The 22725-nt window shown below is 38.1% G+C and overlaps 1 protein-coding gene across 4 annotated transcripts in view; it reads left to right on the top strand.

The window, feature by feature from the left end:
- Positions 1 to 22725, top strand: part of KHDRBS3 (KH RNA binding domain containing, signal transduction associated 3) — a 166715-nt gene that overhangs the window by 40362 nt on the left and 103628 nt on the right. For all 4 annotated transcript variants that reach the window (XR_014255694.1, XM_082433854.1, XM_082433853.1 and 1 more), the window contains exon 2: positions 12158 to 12276. Coding sequence is in view for 3 of the 4 variants with exons in the window: in XM_082433854.1 (XP_082289980.1) it covers positions 12158 to 12276 (119 nt within the window). In the remaining variant the exon portion in view is untranslated. The remainder of the gene's footprint in view (positions 1 to 12157; positions 12277 to 22725) is intronic.

The raw sequence follows: 22725 nt of genomic DNA on the forward strand, positions 1-22725 counted from the left end.
TAGGGAGGTGCTAGATGACTGAAAAAGCAAATGAGGAATACTGAAGTAACAGAAATAGTAACACAGGCTCTGCCACGAGCCAAGCACCATCAGGGCTGGAGACGCAAAGAGAAGACACATAGGAGGAAGTGTTCTGTGGAGCTGGGACCAAGGCCCGTTGAGTCTGGTTACTCAGGAGCTTGTAAAGGGAGCTCAGAGGGCTGGGACTCGGGGCCTCTGAGGAGAGGGTCCTGGCTTACTGACGAGGTGCAGAGAATGTGGGGGAAATGTGAAAATCAGTCACTGCCAGGATTTGGAAGCCCTGTTCTGTATGCTGCCAGGAACTGGAGCAAAACGGAAGGGATGGTACCCCTGCCCCCCTCCTCCGGCACCCCAGATGCAGAAGCTATAGGGAAGCCCTGGCAGCGGAGAAACGGGGCTTGCAGATTCCCTGCCCAGCCTTCCCGATGGTGTGTATGGAGCTGAGAGATGATAGGTTAGTAACTGGCATAGATGGTTTGCTTATGGAAATGAAAGATAGATAGATGACTCCCATTTTGCTTAATTCGAACCTTGGGTGTTCTTAAAAGTTCATCAAGTCTTACTGGGCCTTTCCATGAAGAATATCATTATTCATTCTCACTCACTCAACAAATATTTTTTGAATGCATGTTACATTAATGATGCAGAACCAGGTACTGGGCATGTGGTGATTAATAACACAGTGTTATGTGTATAAGAGCTAGTCAGTGAGACAGATGACAGGGACGTGTGTAAATCTCAGGGTCGAGAGGAACCTTCAAGTTCAGCTTGCCATCAGGCGTTTGAATCCTCTCTAGAACATTCCTGCCAAGTGGGTCCAGCCTGTGCTGGTCAGGCCTCTATAGATGAACTTAAAATCTCTTCAGGATAGCAAGTTCCCTCTTCAGAAAATGCTGTTTTTAGAATCTTCATCTCTAAAATGAGTGGTAGCTCCTTTCTCTATCTCTGCCTTTTAGTTTTAATTCTATGCCACTGGTCTTCTTAACCGACCAAATCTAATCTCTCTTTCGTATGACATGCAGAAATAATTGTATATAAGTTAATGATTCTCTCTTGAATCATTTATCCTTTAGGATAAGCATTTCAGTTATTTCAGTTGGTTTTTTTAGATAGTACTTTTCAATTTTTTTTCCATTATTTCCTCCCTTATAGAGCCTTTTAGACTTCTTTTTTTTCTGTAATCATTCTCCTCCTCTCATCCCCCTTCCCCGATGAAATAGTGATACTTTACATGTACTGTATATCTGATTATGTATGGGGACCATTTGGTGAGCCAGTAACCATTGTTGCTGTGAAAATTGGTAGATGCTTGAAAGTCTAGGGGAACACATCTCTGGATTCCTGTCCATGTTATTAGTCTCTGTGTTCTCATCTTAGTTTGTTACTCATTCATAGAATAGATCAATAAATTATCCCACCTCTATGTTTAAGAAAAGAGAATAGAGGACAGTCAGACATTAACCTAACATGCTAGTTGTTAGTTTTAGCCAAAGTAATGCTCTGTATTTATCCTTTGATTGTGTCGCATTTACCTGGATAGGCCATGCGGTGCAGTTCTGTGAAGTTAAAAGTTATCTGTATTTTCAGCCTTAAAATAGATGGCCCAGTTGTCAGTAGATTTGACAAGTGGAACCCACTAGAGTGCATGATTGCTTAACCAGATACTTCATGGTTGAAGGACAAAATGAAAACAGAAGAATGCTGTTTACTGGCCTCAGTATAGTTATTTTTCTGTAAGACCCTAGATGATTTTAATGTACAGCTTGGTCTAGAATGTGAAGATCTATACGTAACTTGACAAATCCCTTTAAGAAAACCCCCAGTGGGAATGTCCACCGTGGAGAGATAGCATCTGACTCATAAGGAGAAGGAAAATATGAAATGTGACCTAGTACGGATAACACATCCTGGCTTTAAATTGATGTGGGAAGGTGTCCTCATTTTCAATACTTGTATGTATCTGTGTAGAGATATATCCTGTCCTCAGAGGCTGTGACTATTAAATAGGGTGTACAGCTGGATTGTTTATCAGTGTTTTAACTTTCTATGATGATTAAATCTAAGTGACAAAATATGTTTCTGCTGTAATTGTATTTTGTTTTTAAAAAGTGTTTTATGCTTGTTTGGCAGTTTTTAGGTAGCTTAGAAGAGCATTGAGTTGTGAGGGAAATATAATATTCTAGGCATCTTGTATGTTTTGTACTCATATTAAGCTGCATTTTTTTTAGTGATGTTTATTATTCTAGCATATCTCTCATGATTTCGTCAATATGCCTTTTAAACAGCATCAGAGTCAGTGTTCTTGGGGATCTGGTTGCAATCCTTGATCATGCTGTTTATTTTTAGAATTATTTTTATAAAGGTGAACCTGTAAGTAATCATCATATGAAAAAATATGATTTAATGTCTTAAGGATTATTTTCCCCCAATTATTCTAACTCTTTGCTGCATAAATAGGGACTGGCTATGATTCTGAAACTGACCTAAAAATGTAGAGCCAAAGCATGATTGTATCCTACTTTGAATTTATTTTGAACAGTCTGTCACACCCATAGAGTTTGTATTATTGTATATCTAACCAATAGAAAATATTCATTGGTAATCTTATTAGATATTAAAGTAACAGAGAGCAAAATGCTTGTATTATATGGTTGTTATAGAATATCATTAGTACAGTCATATTTCTCCCTCAGAGTGTGATAATGCCAGCGGGATAAATGAGAAAGACATTGAATCTTCACACAAAGGAAATGGGTTTTATAATGAGTGCAGTCTGAACAGAACTAATCTCTTTCTTGGATCATTACTTCACCTAATCATAAAACCTTTTTTTAATTCAAATCCTTGCAGGGTTCTAATTGGTGACCTCTGGAGCCTGATAATTGTTTAAGATAGCTGGTCTTTTGCAGTATACTTAATGATGTTTGCAATTAAAAGTGAGAAATGTGGTTTAACCTTTAGGCAGGTAAAACTAAACAGTAGATTTTCCTTTTTTTGTCTTTAGTAGTTAATCCCATTCCTCCTCCCAGTAGTTACTGACTTAAGTCATTATTGACTTAAATTAACCTGATGTATTGTTGTCTTCATTTAGTCTGTGGGTTTATCGAATCTTCATTTGACAAATGCATTGGGATACATTAAGAATAATCCTGGGCTTCCCTGGTGGCGCAGTAGTTAAGAATCCGCCTGCCAACGCAGGGGACACGGGTTCGAGCCCTGGCCCAGGAAGATCCCACATGCCGCGGAGCAACTAAGCCTGTGCGCCACAACTACTGAGCCTGCGCTCTAGAGCCCACGAGCCACAACTACTGAAGCCCGCGCGCCTAGAGCCCGTGCTCCGCAACAAGAGAAGCCACCGCAGTGAGAGGCCCGCGCACCGCAACGAAGAGTAGCCCCCGCTCTCCGCAACTAGAGAAAACCCGCGTGCAGCAACGAAGACCCAATGCAGCCAAAAATAAATAAATAAAATAAATAAATTAAAAAAAAAAAAAGAATAATCCTGAATCCTTTGGAATAGCCAAGGGATTGGTCAGTTTGTGTTGGCAAGAACTCCTAGCCTGTTCTTTCTCCGTTGTTTAGGTTCATCTTTCTGCCTTTTTTGGGTGATTTAAGTAGAAGCTGAGACATTTCTTTGCAACCAGTTTCAATAAATACTTATTTCAGAACTTTCCTTACTACCAGATGAAAGTGAGTCAAGAGAGAAATTTGCCAGTGTGAACCATTAGGACTGGTAAAGCTGGGGGACCCTGAGCCCTGATCGTTTGTTGTGCCTAGAAGCATCCTGGAAATTAGTTTGCACTGTTGTACTTTTATTATGTTTTTGTCTTCCTCTGTTGCTCCTGTTATGTTTCTCAGTAAACAGCGGGCATTCAATGAATGCAGTTGACTGACTATTCCTATAAAATTCTGTTCATATATTGGAGGTGGAATTTAATCTGTTATGTTACCTGTTGGCTCAGAAGGTTTTGTTTTGTTTTGAAGTGTCGACAAAAATTAATCAGTCAATCTGAAATTTTATTTGAGTCAAATTGAGGGTTATAACCCAGGAACAACCTCTCAGAAAGTTCTGGGAACTGTTCTGCCGGTTCAGGCTCCAGAGGTCACGTATATAAACCAAAGCACAGTTATATACGTTTTTGAGACAGAGAGCTGTATTTTAAATGATGTATTATTGACAGTTTACACAATCTAGATCTAAGCTTACAAAGCAGGTAGTGAGCCATGGGTCAACGTGACCCCTTACAAGATTAAGAAGGAAGGTTATCTTTTAAGGAGTTGTCTTGTTGATTCTAGAATGTTGCTCCTTATGGTTGAGCAGGTATTTCTGCCAGTGGGGAGGTTTGGTTGATGCATAATGCAGTTACACAATGCACAGTAGAGGGGAGCGAGGAGGCCAAAGGGCAGAGAAAAATTTTTATGTTTAAAGTTTTCTTTTCTTGCCATAAAATATGAATTTTATTTCACAGAAGCCAGTTGTGAGTATTTTGAAGGAGACGCAAACCTTTTGAGAGTCAGACAATCCTGCAGTCAAACTTTAGCTCTGCCACTTATTAGGTATATAGGAGAAAAGGGGATGATAATTCCTGTCCCAACACTCTGAGAAGTTGTGTGGACTTCGTGTATGCAAAGCCTCCAGGGTAGTGTCTAGAATATTGTAATTGTTCAACTTGTTAGATTCCTTCTACCAATTTTAAGGAACATCTCACCTCTGATTTACATTCCTTGGTGTTTATGGTTTTAAAATTATAAAAACCCTTTGCAATCAGAAGTTTACTTTGAAAATTGTTAGACTTTAGTACCAAAATCCAGTAACCTCCTCATTTCTGAAGGTCTTTGAGTCTTTCCCCTTGTTTAGATGATAAATTTACATTTCACTGGGGCATTGAATGATCAACATGTCTTATCTTTGTATTTTTCTTTTTTCTGCCATGATGCCTTTTGTTTGGTGAATGACTGCATATATTTAAGGGGATGAAAAGGGGCCAGTACACTGGAAGCGTTTTTTTTCTCTTAAAAATAATTTGATAAAATTTGTTATAATAATTCTGAGTAGTGCTCAGAATTTTTTAGTTACCTGGATTTGAATTTGTAGAATCATATTGCTTTCACAAATTCTTCTTGAAATCCGTTCTACAGTGAGATACATGTAAATCAGTCATCACAATTTAGGCTTTGTATTAAGTAAATAAGAATAACTGTATTTGCATTATGTGTTATAGTTTTCAAAGCACTTTGATAAACATCATTTCTTTTGATACTTGTAATAACTTGGTTAGTTTCCCCCAAAACTAAGTAATAATCCAAAGAATTTTTTCTCACTCAAAATCAAGATCCCTTTACTACAGTGATACTAAGAAACTGGAGGGGAGCATGGCTTTAGGAATCAGATACATTGGGGTTGGAATCCTAGATCCGGGTCTGCTCTGGGATCTTAGCTGAATCACTGGATTCTGTAAGCAGCTGTTTCCTTTCTGTAAAATGAAGATTACATCTACTCTGCTGCATGGTTACAAGGATTAAATACCTGGACAATAGTTAGTAAATAAATTCCAGCTGCCAGTATTATTGTTATATTTTTGTTAATTAGCCATGATGGGTAGAATTACAGTTGACTGTTGAACAACATGGGTTTGGACTGTGCAGGTCCACTTTTACGCAGATTTTTTGAAAATAGAAAATAATGGTTTTCTCCGCAGGTGCGGAGCCGTGGCTACAGAGGAACTGTGGGTACGGAGGGCCAAGTATAAGTTATATACTGAGTTTGGACTGTGGGGAGGATCAGCGCCCTCCACCCCTCCTTGTTCGAGGGTCAGCTGTAATTCCTTCCTCCCTCCCTCCTTATCAATCTTTCTTCCTCCCTGGAGGAATTTGACTGTCATTTCCTTGTGTGTATGTTTTAATCTTATGCGTTGTGTATATATTTAAGGATACTTTGCATACAACTATTAGCACTGTCTTCATAAAAAGAGGTTTACTTCCAAGCATTTTAATATTTAAAGTATTGACTGTTTTTTGCTCCCTGGATGGTATATTTTTGTGTATTTTATGATAAGCTTATTCTTATTAGATAGTGATATACATCTCTATTCTGCTGTGCCGTTTATTTCTGTTTATGGAAGATTATTTGCAAGATCATGAGCTGTGTGAATCAGTCTAGTCTGGGCAGATTTTAGTGCACTCAACTCTGGTTTGAATCTAATAGGTGTTCTGTTAGGTTTGGATTGCTTAAATAAAATAATTCCTTTATGAAAACATTTGTCATGTTGCAGGTTAAGGAATATCTTTTCTGACCAGAAGGCACAGTAACATTTTAGTAATCTGTCAAACAGAATTTACAATGGCTGTGAACACTATATATATTTTAAGATCATTTTAAACCCTCCAACTAGGCTCTTGTATTATTTTGAAATAGCTCTCTGAATGTTGAGCATGTAGGTATTATCATTCTGCTTATGTGGACTTCTTGTTTCATTATAGATCCAAGCTAACCCCTCTCCTTTAGTAAGTTCACACATAGTTAAGGTCCTTGGGAAAGGGCGGGGGGTGGCTTTTGACCATATTACTGTCTGCCCTAGTACTTAATTGTGCAGGCTGATTTGTATTATTTATACTTCTCTGAACCTTTCGTGAATTTTTATTACATAGCTTTTAAACAGCTAATGAAACAGGCTTTAACGTTAGCTGAATCTTAGTGTGAATCCTGCCTTGGTACTTAGGAACTGTCTAACCTTTGGCAAGCTTCGAACCCATTTGAATCCGCGGGGTCTTATTCTGTAAAATGAAGGTGATAGATCATAAGTTCATTAGAATAAAGAGGGACCTTAAGTCAAACATGCAGCCCTTAACCTGGTGAATCATTGTCAACAAAGTCATAATAATTATTATTTACTTAGTACTGTCGTAATAAGTGATCTCTAAAATGATTTTCGTTACTTTTCAGTATTTTGCTGCGTAATAGTATATGTGGTGTAAGCGCAAAAGGAAAGTTTTGTGTGTATAGGAGGCATCAGACACTGTTTGAAGCTTCCTTAGTTACCAAAGCTGTGGGGCTGGATTGCTGCTTTCTGCCTCACCAGGTCCTCTTTCCCCCTCCTCCGCTCTGTGCCCGGGCCTGATGTGGGTGCCTGAGGACTGCATCCGCAGACACTGTCACCCTCTGGCTTCTGCTTGGGTTGCCCCTCCCCCGTGGAGCCACCAGCAGCAGGTCTGCAGGAGGAAGTGAGATCCCAGTGTGTGTTCTCTTTGGCTTCCTCCCGGTTAGGTTAGCACAGGCTGGCTGCTTCCTCTGGGGAAGTTGCAACCCCTGCCAGGCTGCCCTCTCCATACAGTCTCTCTTTTCCTTTCCTTGCCCCTTCCTGCTTCCCAGCTTTGTTAAGACCACGAAAGGAGTTAAGGGTGGGGAGGGGACTGACAGTCTGTTGGAGAAGACGGACATTTAGTAGGAAGTTAACACCTGTGGTGAGTATCATGCTAGAATGCTGCGTTGTTTTGGGTAACTAGTCTGGGAATTCGAAGACAGTCTTTCTAGGAAGTGGAATTTAGGCAGAGGCACCAAAGAGGAGGCTGTTATTCGGGGGAAAGTCCCCAGAAGTGTCCCAGTCTTGGGGAACAAGCGCAGAAGCCTGAACCTCGGTGAGCTGGTGCTTTAGAAGCCGTGAAAAGCTGGGCACTAGGGGTAGAGGGCAAGGGAGGGGAGAGGCGTGTAGGGCACGCCTGTGTGTTTGCTCTAGCCGGGTGTCCTGTGGGCTTGATGCCTCCTCTGAGTACGAAGGGTTTGCCTCTCTGATGGCTTTCTGTCCAAATAGAAATAAGCCCTCTAGTTCCATCCCTCATGGGTTGTTCATGGGACAGATTGTCGCATCATCCAGCTGTGACGTCCTCTGTGCTCTCTCTCCACATTCCGTGCTTCCCATTTCTGCTCAGGCCCCCCTTTCCTTGAGGAAGGCGCTCATCACGTCACTCCTTAGCTGACAGCTTTCAGTATCTCCCTGTTGTTACTGAACCCTTAGTATATCAGTGTTGACATTAAGAACCTGGCCTGTCTTTTCACGCTTTTGTCCTCATTTCTCCTCCGTGTTGGCCGCAGAGAACTACCCCCTCTTCTCACCCTGGTTCTTTCTGCAGGAACGCAGGATGTGGGGTGAGGAAATGGAGTCCATGTCTCAGCTTGTTCACTGACTGGCTCTGCAGTGGCAGGAGCTCGTCATGATTACTTGTGTGATTTATTCTATTTTGTACTGTTAAAGGAGAAAAGGGGGGGAAAAAAAAGTAAAACTCCATGTATCAACTGTACAGTCTAACTGGTCAGATGAGGGAATGTGAACTGGTGTTACCCAGGGCTACTTTACTTCACTGAAGAACTCATCGGCTCTTTGCCTGGCAAACTCTGTTCCTCATCCTTTAAGAACTTAGCACGCATTTGCTAGCTTTTTGAATAATTTTCCAAGTTCCAAAGCTGTTAGTCCCTTTGCTGCAACACTGTGTACATTATATTAAATTCGTCTGTTTACATGCCACAGATTCTGTGTATTTTCTTCCCAGCACCCAGTACAGTTTCTCCAATGTATCAGACCGCAGTCATTGTTTTTTGGATAGATACCTGTTCCTCTCTCCCTCACTATGTGAACCCCATTGCATTGGAAGTATTATTGGATTGTCAAAATATTGTGCATGTAGTTTCCAGAAACACACCTGTTGCTTCAAGTGGGATAGGCAGTCCAGGTAAATTCCTCATCACAGTTTCAGTGAAAGAATATTTTAATGAAGAATTTAAATGAATGATCACGAGAGAGTCAAGCTCTGGATTTTCAGCCAAGACGCAAAATATAAACATGGCAATCTCTGTATACATTCTTATTTTATTCTGTTTCAATATTAAAAAAAAATTCTGCCAAAGTGTTTAAAGATTTAAAATTTGAAGAGTAAAATATTCACATAATTCAAAATTTTAGAACAATGTAAAAGAGAGATACCACGAAAGTCTCCTATTCCTGTTTCTTATCCACTGCATTTCCCCCTTGACAATTAATCACTGTTACTCATTTCTTATATAGAAGAAGTGAGCTATTTTCTGTGCATATACAAGTGAATATGAACATATATTCTTACACTGTTTTACACTGTGTATGTGCGTACGTGTACTAAACAGTTATTTGGTGGAGACCTTTTCCTATCAGAACATAAAGAGTTTCCTGATGTTGTAAAGTAGCTGTATGTGATTTTGTTGTATGGCTGTGCCCTAGCTTAGTAACCAGGTTCTTAATTATAGACATTTAGATGATTTCCAGTGTTTTGCTATTAAAGACAGTGCTTTAAATGGATAACTTTGTATATAATATTTTATAATCTATCCAAGTATATTTGTAGGGTAAATTTGTAGAAATGGAGTTGCTGGGACAAAGGAAAATGTCAGTTTAGATGTGCTTGATTCTGTGAGAGAATTTAAGCAGTTTTAATGAAAATTTACTAAATTTTTTTATATTGGAAATTTAACTTATTTAAATTCAAAGATTATTTTGCTGTGTTTTAGAGGATTAGTGGATTTTAGTATATTTGGTAGGCTATAATGTAAGTGGCCATTGCTTAGGGAGGCTCTGTACGGGACCAAGACAGAAACAAAAAGAAATGGAAAAACAAAAGCCAAAAAAGACATAACTGACACTAGATTTTCAGGTTGACAGAAATTTGGTGTCCATGGTTTGAAAACAGCATTTTAATCCCCTCCATCATCTAAAACCTAATCACACATTTGCTTATTATTTCTGTGCTGGGAGATGGCATTGGTACATTAAACTGTATGTAACAAATGTAATCTAGGGATTAGTGAAAGTCAAATCCCCTATGTGTTCCACCTTGAACATCTGGCTGGGTTTTCTATGGTTGGCCTTCATATGCTCCAATTTACTAAAAGGTTAAATCCACCTTGGTAGGTGTCCAGTGCCCTCCCTTCCCTAAGGAAGACCGGAGAGGTAGTAGCCTGAGTTTTAGAATATGAAACTCCCAGTCAGGGACAGTTTCAAGATTTCATTAAATCATCTTGTGCACTTCCTGTTATTTTGCATTTTACTTTACTGGACTTCATAAAAACATCAACCTACTTATTGTCTTCAATCAAGAAGAAAATGCACAATTGTTGATTGAACAACGCCTAAAAAAACAGAAGTTTTGAGCAGTTTTGAATGTTATCACAGGAGGTCACAGGGGCCTGAGCTGTGCTGAAAACCAGATCTGTTTGATGCCAGTGACAGGGATGGGGCTCTTTCCATTGCTCTGTGGTGTGTTAGGTCCAGTACATGCAAACCTACATGCTTTAACATGACATCAGGCTTTAAACTTTTTTCTTAAATAAATCTTAAACAGTGAAATATTATATTTCAACATATTTCAAAGCTTACTAGGTATTTTAGCAATATAAGATTTGCAAAGTTGAGTGGAGAGGAAATTAGGTATTTTATATATTTTTTCTTTTAAATTTTACTCTCCTCTTTAAAATCATAGGCATATCTCAAACTTTAATATATGGTAAAATATATAATTTTTTCTAATTCTTTAATCTTACCTTTATGACTTAACATGTTACTTCAAATGTTAAACGTCACTGATGCAAGGAATAACATTTTGAATGCCGATTAGGGAATTAAATATTAAATTATGCATCTAAGTTCTCAAAATTATAAAAATGCTTTGTTATTTTAAAAGAAAATAGGTAGTTAAATCTGTTTTGACAAATGTATACGTAACATTAAAAATTCTTTTTTCTAGGAAGTTTCAGTGTACCTAATTTTGTTGTCTTCTAACTCGCTAAAGGTATTCCCAATTATAGCATAAATGGATAAATAAAAATAAAATGTAGAATTTATTTTCTTCTACTCATTAAAGCTGAAGTCAGTGGAGCAGGTGACATGTGACTTATTGCTTTTTACTGAGGAAAACAAAGCTAATTTAGCTCATATCCACCATTAGTTCTACAATTTTCAAGCACATTGTATATGTGCATGCCCGTGTGCTAATTTATTCATGGAAAACTTCTGAAAGAGTATATAACATTCTGTATTATTACCTCTGGAGTATGGGTATAGGAGAAACTTTCTTTTACTTTTATATTCTATGATACTGTTTTAACTTTTCACCATATGTATATTTTATTTTTATAGAAAAATGTCAAAATTAAAAGTACCCTTGAAGAATTTTTTCCCGCAACAATAATAAGAATTATCTATGTAAATGTTTACATTTCACATACTTCTGTTTCAGTGTATATTGTTCCCATGCAGATTCTATGTAGAATGATCAGTTTTACAGGATCAAAACTTAGGATAATACAAGAAAGCAAACAAAATGATCAGCTCATTTGGAGACTTAGTAATTATCTTTATTTTTAGAAGGTTTGGTCGGAAGCTGTAGAGCTAAGCTAGAAATGATAGTAAAATTGTGCATGAAGTGCTTTGTGAGTATCGTGGTGGGAGGGACTGATTTTCCCACTGCTGCTGCTGCCCAGTCGAGGAAAGGGACGGTAACACATAAAAAGTAGTATTTAATGTGGTTGAATCTCGAAGGAGATGTGTGAAATTGAAATCATCAGAATGACATCGCAAGAAGAGAAAAGAGCATTAACAAAGCCATGAGCTTATAATTGGGCTTGTCACTTGTGAGGAGGGAGGATTTGTTGGGGAGGTCAACTGACAGAAGGTTGTCTAGGGCTTTTAATGCCATCTTAGAGAACCCATTCTTGATGGGAAACGCCTTGGAGAGCCAGGCGGGGTTTGATAAATAGGGATGTCAGTGCTTGGTAACGGTGAACTGAGAATAGTTTCTGGCTTTTCTTTGCCATTTGATCAGCCTTTTCCTAGGATTCCAAAAGGCCCCAAAGAATCTATTTTTATGTTTGTGTTTGTTCCCTTCCATTAGCTTGGGCGATTGAGATTTCACATTGTAGCGCCCTGGTATGTGCGTTTTCCCGCTGTACTGGTGGAGAATCATCGATACAATGGGACATATGTCATTACTTGGAAAAAACTGTAGCCATCTGAAGTCCATATTCTGTATTTGGTTTCTTGCCACCATAGAGCTAAGGAGAACCCCCAGCCTCTGGAATTCTAAGTCAGACACTTCACAGTTATCTGTTTTTCTTCCACAGAAATAGAAAAGTTTCACAAAGGAGAAGGCAAGGACGAAGAAAAGTACATTGATGTGGTGATTAATAAGAACATGAAGCTGGGACAGAAAGTGTTGATTCCTGTAAAACAGTTCCCTAAGGTAAGACCGTGAGCCTGCACTGCGGGTGTGTCAGACCTTATCACAAGGGAGCGCATGCTCAGTTTACATTCTGTTTGGTGTGTTCTTGAGGTGTTCTCCCTTAGCAGGATGCCCCAACACACATACTTTTACAATCAGGTGAAACCTTATTTGGTGATTCTGTCCTTTCTGTTTGACTTTGGTGTGAGTTGCGGAGCCCTAAAATTTATTCTTCTGAGTTATATTTTGGACTTTGGACAGCCTGTTCAACTTCTTCCTGCTGTAGTTTCTTCATTTGTAAGATAAGGTTGGATTGATAAGAAATAAGATTATCCATGTTAAATGCTTGGCCTAGGGTTTGGCACATAAATGCTTAAAATATTCCCTAATTATTCTAGAAAAAAGTTTTTTATTCACTGCAAGTGTTATTTTATGACATTTGGCACAGTTACAATAGGTGCTTTAAAGTCTAATTCTAAAATCTTGATCATCTCAGATTTGGCCTAAATTGATCTTCTTTTTACTCTGCTTTTCTTTTTTCTTTCTTCTGAGTGTCCATGTACATCATTTATGCATACTGTTGTATATATTAGTAGCTAATTTCTTTTGATTGCAGAACAATAATCCAGTACCTGAAAATACCACAATGTATTTATCCATTTGCCTGGGCAGTTTTCAGTTTGGGGTTATTATAATTAAATTGCTGGGAACCTTTTCGTACATTTAGTGACCATACGTTTTCATTTATTTTTAGTAAACACTTAGGGTTTAAATTGCTGTGTATTTAGTTTTATAATAAATTGCGATAATTTTTTTCCCAAAGTGGTTGTATTTGTGACATTTCTAGAACAGTGCATGCAAAGTTGTGGTTGCTCCGTATCTAAATCCATATTTGATGTTGTCAGTCTCTTTAATTGCAGCCATTCTAATAGGGTATTGGTATTTTCTTGTGGTGTTAATTTGCATTTCCCTGTTGATTAGTGATTTTGTGTACTTTTTCATGCACTTATTGACCATTTATATATCTTCAATTTTGAAGTCTCTTTTTAGATCTTTTGCCGATCCCTGAGTGGGCTGTATGTCTTCTTATCATTGAGTTGTAGGAGCTTTTTTTATATATCCTGGCTACAGATCTTTTGTTGGATATACGCTTTGTGAATATTTGACTCAGTCTGTGGCTTGCCTATTATTTTCTTAACAGAGTTTTGTGATAAGCAGAAGTTCTAATGTATCAAGTTTTTCCTTTATGATTTTACCTTCTGTCAACTAAGAAATCTTTGCCAACCTCAAGGAAATGTTAGAGTCCTTTATAAGTTATAAAGACAGTCTCCTGTGTTTCCCCTAAAAGCTTTATCATTATAGCTTTTAATTTTACGTCTATGATACATCTCAAATTAGCTTTTGTTACGGTGTGAGAAAGACAGTCAAAATTCATTTTTTCTTCATATGGATATCCAGTTTTTTCAGTACCATTTGTTGAAAGATATTTTCCTCCCACGGATTGTGTTGGCATCTTTGTTGGAAATTGGATGACTGTGTTCAGTGAGGGTCTATTTCTGTACTTTCTGTTTTGCTTCATTGATCTATTTATGGGTCATTATGCCAGTACCATGCCATCTTCATTGCTGTTGCTTTTTATAGTAAGACTTGAAGTTAGGTAATGTAGTCCCTTCAACTTTGCCCTTTTTCAGGATTGCTTGCATATAGATCCTTTGCAATTCTATATAAATTTATTGTTTTATTTTCACACAACATTCTGCTAGGATTATGATTGCAGTTGCATTGAATCTGTTGATCAGTTTAGGGAGTTCTGACATCTTAACAATATTAAGTCTTCCCTTCCTTGAACATGATATATCTTTCCATTTAGATTTTTAATTTCTATCAGTAGTGTTTTGTACTTTTTAGGGTAAAGGTCTTGTCTTTTGTTGAACTTATTCCTAAGTGTTTCATGTTTCTTGAACACTCTTGTAAAATATTTTGAAATCTTATTTTCCAATTTTTTTGCCTCTAGTATAAACCTTGTATTCTGCTCCCTTGCTAATAAATTCACTTGTTCTAGTAAGTTGTTTTATAGATTCCTTAGAAATGCTATGTACATAATCATATCATCTGCATAAACAGTTTACTTCTTTCTTCCCAATTTTTATGCTTTTTATTATCTTATTATTGTATTGGTTAGGATCTCTAGTATAATGCTTGAATACAAGTGGTGATGTTAGGCAGTTTTCTCTTGTTCTCAGGCAATGTGGAAAACATTCAGTATTTTACCATTAAGCATGGTAACAGCTGTGAGGTTTTTTTGTAGAGGACCTGTATCTGGTAGAGGAAGTTTTCTTCTATTTTAGTTCTGCTGAGAGATTTGATCCTGACTGGGTGATGAATTTTGTTGAATACCTTTTCTGCATCTATTGAAATGAACACAGGATGTTTCTCCTTTATACTGTTAATATAGTGAATTTTATTGATTGATTTGGCTAAATTAAACCAGTTTTGCATTCTTGCATTAAACCCTACTTAATGATGTATTATCCTTTTTATACATTATTGGATTCAAATGCATCTGTATTCATGAGTGATAGTGGCCTATAATTTATACACACACACACACACACACACACACACACATATAGAAATGTTCTTTCCCTCCCCTCCCCCCCACCCCCCAAAGAATGTATGTCAGTTTGGTGCTGTTGTTTTCTTTATTATTAGATAGAATTCACTAGTGAAGCTATCTGGGGCCTGGAGTTTGGTTGTGAAAAACTCTTTTCAAATACATATATTTATATATGAATCAAATGTAAGTTCTTCAGTGTCTTTAATTGACAAGGCACTAATCAGATTTTCTGTTTCATCTTTTGTGAAAATTGTTTTGTGTTTTTCAAAGGATTTGTCCATTTCATCATAATATTTCAGGTATTGCTTCTTTAAATACTTTTTCTGATCCTTTCACTCCCCGCCCTTTGAGACTCTAATTACAGGTACTTTCAACCTGTTGATATTCTCGAAAAGATTCCTGTGACTCTGTTCACTTTTGTTATTAGTTTTTTCCCCCTCTTCTTCAGTTTGGATCATTCCTGTTGCTGTATCTTAAACTCATTGACTCTTTCCTATGTTATCTTTATTTTTTTGGTAAGCCTATCAGATAAAATTTTTATATCAGGTATTGTACTTATCTGTTTCAGAATTTATATGTGATTCATATATAAATATATGTATTTGGAAACATGTTTTTTTCTTTGCCGGGATTTTCCATTTATTGCAGGTGTTATATTGTGTAATTGAGCACAGTTAAAATAGGTGCTTTAAAGTCTCTAATTCTAAAATCTTAGTCATCTTAGATTTGATGTGAATTGATACTCTTTTATCTTGATAATGTCATATTTTTCCTATTTTTTATATGTTGAGTAATTTTGGATTGTATACTGGAGTGTTATATTGTGGAAATTGGATTCTGTTATGTTTCTTTGAGGGATGTTGTTATTTTTGGATTCAGACACAGACTCTGTCGGATAGGAGTGCAGATCTCAGTTTACTTCTCAGTTTGACTTTTGCATTTATTTTTGGCATACACGATTAACAGATTTTATACACAAAATTTGGGGCTCCTGAGGTCTAACTCTCATTTCTAGTATTCCTCCCACACATTTCAGCACTATGGTTGCCTCAAACTCTGCTATGCAGCTAATAAAAGCTCTACAATCAGTGAATTCACCCAGCCATTCCCTTCTTCCAAGTCTTGACTCCCTTGTAGAACCTCCTTGTTTTTGAGCATTCTGCGGAGGCTTTAGATGGTTGCTTTTTGTATTTTGTTCAGCGTTTTGAGAGTTTGTAGTTGTTTACCTAGAGACAGTCATCCTGTTAGGAACTTACTCAGCCATACTTCAAAACTGAAGATATATAATACATTTTAGTAAACAGAAAACTGTTATGAACATGTTATAGACATACTAATTACTAAACACAGCATGGATTATGGAGACTTTCATAAATTGATTCACCAGGCTTGATATGCTCTATATGCTCAATATGCAGTAGGTAGAAAGATGCACAGACACCATCCCCAACTTTAAAGAGTTCATAGTCTGGTAGATGATTAATCTGAAGTTAATACTCTGTTGTGTATGAGTTAAGTATATGAAATAAAACCTCAAATGTTGTTTTTCAGTGTCAGCTTTGATGAGAGTAGGGGAAGACGAATTGTAATTTCTGTGTCTCACAGAGAGTGGAGTCCGTGTCAAGTCCTTATAACGTCTGAAGTAGGCTGCTTAGAAATCTGCTTTCAGAATGCTGAAAAGGATATTTCTGCTTAGCAAATTGAGCATTTGAGTTTCAAGCCAGCCTTGTGTCAAGGCTAACATAGGACTCGCATCAGTTCTAAGAAAAAGCTTTCATGCTGGTGTCTGTTAATAGGCTGAGATGGAGGAAGCTGGCAGTACTCGCCCCTCTGGAATAGCAATGGGCAGAGGCAGCTTGGTGTGGAATTGAGGCTATTGTACACTTTCAGCTTCTGGGGCAAGAGAGAAGCACTGTTTGTGAAACTCCAACTAATAAAATGATTTCCATTAATTGAGTAATTTCTCTTAATGAACCATTTCAGCACTCTTTCAATGGTAAAACACTGAACATGAGTCTCTAAGTATTCAAGCCCAAAATATATTTGCTCTCTTGAGCATACGCACGAGCTTGTAAAGTGTGAAACGCAAATAAACACTGTTTCATGATTGTTTTTTTAAAAGACTTTAAGCTATAGAAATTGTCCTCCAAAGTTTCCCTGTGGGTAAACCCTAACCCTTGGTTCTGGGCAGTGACTCGATGTAACAGTTAACCTAAGTGTCAAATCAACATTGCAACAAGGCACCCTGTCTGTGAGGACCTTAAATGCCTTGTGGTTTAGATTTTACATTGATTTTTTTTTTTTTTAATTCACTGTTTCGTTCATCATTGATCCCATCTATCCATTCATATACTAACATTTATTGAGGGTCTTCTCTGAGCCAGGAGTTGTGCCTGGAAAACAAAACTGATTAAGGCATGTTCTTTTGTCACAAGAAGCTCTCCGTTTTGTGGGGAACACAGATGAATAACTTAATTTCGTATAATACAGTGTGAGAAGTTCAATGTTGGGGTGCTCTAGAAAGACAGAGGATCACGCTGACAGTGTCAGAGAAATCTCCCCTAAGGCTCTGAAGGAGCTGGCTGGGTAGGGGTCAGAAGTAAGACAGGGTGAGATGGAAGGGTGGCCATGACAGGGGGATACAGGGTAGAGGGCATTTGAGAAACTACCAGCCATTGTGCTTGGCTAAGCAGGTTAATTTCAATAAGATATGCAGGTTTTTATTGAGGATTTATAAATAAAGTGATAAGGGAGCAGTGAATGGGGGCTGATCCCTTATCACTTTACTTATATAAGGTAGGGTTGGCCAAGGGGGGCTGTGAGGTTAGAACAGGAAGTGACCTTTGAGCTGCTTTGGAGTATGAGGTGGGTTTCTCCAGGTGTTTAATTATTGGAAACTATTTCAGGAAATGGAATGCCACATGTAAAGTCATGCTAGGGTAAAAGAAGGCTTATGCACCATTTTAAAAAGTCAGTTGGGGCTTCCCTGGTGGCGCAGTGGTTGAGAGTCTGCCTGCCAATGCAGGGGACATGGGTTCGAGCCCTGGTCTGGGAAGATCCCACATGCCACGGAGCAGCTGGGCCCGTGAGCCAAAATTGCTGAGCCTGCGCGTCTGGAGCCTGTGCTCTGCAGCAAGAGAGGCCGCGATGGTGAGAGGCCCGCGCACCGCGATGAAGAGTGGTCCCCACTTGCCGCAACTAGAGAAAGCCCTCGCACAGAAACGAAGACTCAACACAGTCATAAATAAATGAATAAATAAATAAAAGAACGTGAATTAATTTAAAAAAAAAAAAAGTCAGTTGTCATATGAAATTGAATTATATCTCTATATATCATTATGCATACATGCTCTATTGCTATGGTAAGATTGTCTTTATTATACTGTTAAATAAAAGAAGGAAAAGCAACATGTAGGACAGATAAAACCCTAGTTGAACATTTATTTTAAGAAAAACTAACTTGAATCTTACTAAAAGTTATTTTCTGGAGGGTAGGTTCATGTGCTCTTTTCTACTTTACATGTTTCTGTACTTTAATGTTTTAATAATAACTTAGTGTCACTTTTAGAATTAGGATTAAAAAAAAAAAAGATTCCCATTTTGGGGGAAAAAAAGTGCCCGAGATTGTTAACTTAGGGGATACCTGTGTACTATGATTATGGTTTTTAAGATTTAGTGTACTGAGTTAGATTCTACAGGTTTAAATTAGATTTATTAATTTTCATAATTTGGTAATTGTTGTCTAATCTCTAAGCATTCTAATGCTTACATATTATTTTCAGTAACTTTATATTAGGCAATATGGGTTCTTACATTAAATATTTTCCTATTATGTGCATATTTTAAATTTGATATATTTGCTGTCTCACAGAAGTTCTTTGGTTAAGAGTCTTTGAGAGAGAAGAATGAAGTATTTATAAAACACGTTTCCTCTGGAGTTTGAATTAAAGCTCGAGAAGCTTTCTTTTTAAAGTTGGCTTGCATTTTTCCCCTGTAGTGAATTGCAGACAATTAAAAACCCACGAATTTACTACTGGGTGGAAGGAAGCCTATTCCATAGAAATCATCATGGCTATCAAAATTTTCCTAGAATGGTAAATATTTGACAGTCATATCGGTATGTTAAAAGTTGCCTTTTCTGTGCCTCCCAATTAATTTTTGGAGGCAAATAATGTTTTTTCAAGAGGATTCATGTGAAAATCCTTTTTATTTTTGGCGTCCAGTTGATAGTTTACCTGTAGAAGTAAAGTGATAATGCACTTGTTTGTTAGTCCTTACGTGCCATTACCGAAATCCACAGTGCTGTCAAGGGGGGATTTTGAAACTTGTTGGTGTCGAGGAAGCCTGATAATAAAAATCATCACTTAAAGACACATGTATTTATGACAAGTCATGATCAGTGTCCCTCCTAGTATTCATTACATCTTGGACCCTCTGGGGAAGCAGAAAGGCCACTCTGGAACACAGAGCCTTAGGAAAATGTCTTGGCCCGAAGTCCATTGCTTCACTGAGCACAAGTCCCCTTCCAGGCCAGCCCTCTCCGACCTTGACAACCCGTGTCTTACTGTGGGAGCGGGAGGAAAGTGCAGCTGTAAGTAGAGATGAGCCTCTTCGAGGCTACTTTTGTTCTTTTCTTAGAGGTCTTCTCTGGGCCCTTGAGATCTTGTGATACGCGCCCCTATGTCATGAGAATGAGAAAGTTAAGTTGGTATTTGTGAATATGATAGCGTTCAAAAAACATTGTGAAGGAATTTCAAATCTTATGCTGTGACTTTTTCCTTCTTCTCTTTTAAAATGCTTGATTATTGACCCAGAAAGCAGCCCTTGAACTTCAAGTTGTTAAGTGGACTTCAGAAACAGCAATGCATATATTAAGGGGCTTGTGAAAGAATTTACTCACGTTTTTTTGGGGGGGGGGGTTATTGTTATTACTATTACTATTTTATTGAGTCAAATGAGTAATTACAAAATTTGGTTGTATATAGGTCCCCCAAAATCTCATTACATTTTAAAGAGTAGAAATGCTACCATTATATGTACTTTGGTCACAGTGCAGTACATTAAGAAATTGAAGTCTGTGATGAATATTGTTCTGTGTAAATCTTTTATTACATCACCGCTTATTTTTGAGAGGTGATGGAGGATCGATCTCTTAAGTGTATTGCTGAGCCAAAAGGTAAAACAACTTTAGTGCTTAGCAATATATTACTGGCTTAGATGTGTTAAATATTATTGGACTACTTGTTTTGGCTCTGGGCCCCATGAAGACCTCTCAGTTGGATCACCTGAAAATTGCACAGCTGTACTGTTGGACACAGGAAATATGAACAAAGCTTAACCCCTCTCTTCTAGGATTCCACCCACCTCACCTCCACCCCCCCCACCCCCGCAGTGGAATAAAATGGCAGAAATTCATTAAATGGCCCAAACTATGAACTTTTATCAAAACAAGTAATTGACACACAGTTACATGAAACAGAGGACACTTAGTATATACATTGATACTGAGACAGTTACAGAGGGGAAAGAAGTCAGGTTTAGAAGTCAGCCCCTCTTTGTTATGCCTACTAGCTCTGCCATTTACTAGCTTTCTGACACCAGATGTGTCACATCTTCCTTTCCCTCCCTCCCTCCCTCCCTTCCTTCCTTCCTTCCTCTCGCTCTCTCTCCTTTTCTTTCTTTCTTTCTTTCCTTTCTTTCTTTCTTTCTTTCTCTTTCTTTCTTCCTCTCTCTCTCTCTCCCCCCTTCCCTCCCTCCCTCCCTTTCTCTTTTCTCTCTTTTTCTCTTTTCTCTCCTTCTCTCCCCTCTCTCTCTCTCTCCCTCTCCCCCTCTCTCCCTCTCCCCTTCTCCCCCTCTCCCCCTCCATCTCATCAGGCTGAACACCACCTCCACTTGGATATCCTGCAGACTTCTTATATTTGATGTGTCCATAAGTGAACTTCATACCTCTTCTTGGCAAACCTGGACCTTTCCCTGTGCTCCTATTTTAGTGAATGACAGACAGCCCCTGTATCTAAGAGCCCATGCCTAAAACTAGCATATCATTTTTGTCTACTAATTTCTCCTTCATTTACCTCTCCCCCTCCATTCTTTTTTTTTTTTTTTTTTAATTTATTTATTCATTTTTGGCTGTGTTGTGTCTTCGTTTCTGTGCGAGGGCTTTCTCTAGTTGCGGCGAGCGGGGGCTACTCTTCATCGCGGTGCGTGGGCCTCTCACTATCGCGGCCTCTCTTGTTGTGGAGCACAGGCTCCAGACGCGCAGGCTCAGTAGTTGTGGCTCACGGGACCAGTTGCTCCGCGGCATGTGGGATCTTCCCAGACTAGGGCTCGAACCCGTGTCCCCTGCATTGGCAGGCAGATTCTCAACCACTGCGCCACCAGGGAAGCCCCCCCCCCCCATTCTTGAAGTACAATGACATATACATTTTATTACTTCTACTTCTAAAGTAATTCACATTCTATCTCTGCATTCCACTGCCACTCCTTACTTTAGACCACTATCATCCATCACCCGGTCTTTTGTAATAGCCTCTTATCCAGTTTCAAATCCTCCATCCCATTCTCCACACTTGAAGCCAGACTATTGCAGTCTGGGATTTTCTGGATTAAACTTAAGTATATATGGGCTACATTGCTTGTTTTATTTGTTTTGCTGTCCACCAGTCCCCCACCCCCGCCCAAAGAATGTAATCCAGCTTTGAGCATACAGAGATTAAAAAGTACATAAAGTAGATGATTTCAGATGGTGTGTCACTGTGTGTGTGACCTTGCCCATGTCATCTCCTGAAGAAGTTACTTGTGTACTTTACTTGATTGATTTTCAGGGTTGCTGATGTCTAAATAAGTAGGGTTGTTTACCATTTAGAAGTAGATACTGTGTTAAAATGACAGTCAGTGGAGCAATACCAAATAATCTCAACCACTACCAATAATGCTTAGCGATTTGTGGTTGACAAATTAATAAATTTAAATAATAGTATTTATATAGCTCTAATATGTTGCAATAATTTCTGCAACAAAGAAAATCAATAAAAACTATGTTGACTAATGCCATTTGGTTTGGGGCAAAATAAACTTTAGTTTCACAAGTATGTATTGAGAAATCATTATGCAGGAAGGATGATGAATAAAATATGGATCCTAATTACTCTCCAGGGATTTACAGTCTAACAGGAGAAACAGAGTAAATTTTACTAAATAATATAGGGTAAAGACTGAACTAACATAGGAGAGGTAGATGGACACTGCAAGATTTTAAAAGAGTGAGGGAGAGTTATTTCTGGAGAAAGAATTACAGGTGGAATTAAATGTAATCCTTAAGTATAAATTCAGGATGTTAACAAGCAGAGATCAGGGGGAAAGACAGAGTAACTCTTGGGCCAGAATGATTTAATTATGGGGAATGGTAGTTTGTAGCAGTCGTTGGAATGGTGATGACTAGTGTGGAAAGCCTTCAGTGCTGTACTTGCGCATTAGATTTTTATATGGCCTAGGGAGCCCTGAAAGATTTGTGACAGATACAAATAAACAAGTAGAATATATAGTAGGAAATATTCTGCATTATAAAAGATCTTACCTTTTTTTTTTTTTTTTGAGTCCTCAACATTTAGGAATGATTGATTTAAACACAAGTTGGAATGACTTTTATTCCTTAGAAATTGAAGTTCCCATGTAAAAGTGTAAAAGTGATTGTTCTCGTTAGAGGTGATTATCAGAATCGTGGAAATTATTGTCAGTAATCCAAAGCTTGACTCAATTACTAACTATCCTAAGAAACAAGTGTTCTGTTACCGAAGAGGCTGCTCCACTTCATATGAATGCCATGGTCCCAAGTCTGTTGTTAGGTTTACTAC

The sequence above is a fragment of the Balaenoptera physalus genome, assembly GCF_965194825.1.
Source record: "Balaenoptera physalus genome assembly, chromosome: 17".
In the NCBI taxonomy this organism is placed as follows: Eukaryota; Metazoa; Chordata; class Mammalia; order Artiodactyla; family Balaenopteridae; genus Balaenoptera; species Balaenoptera physalus.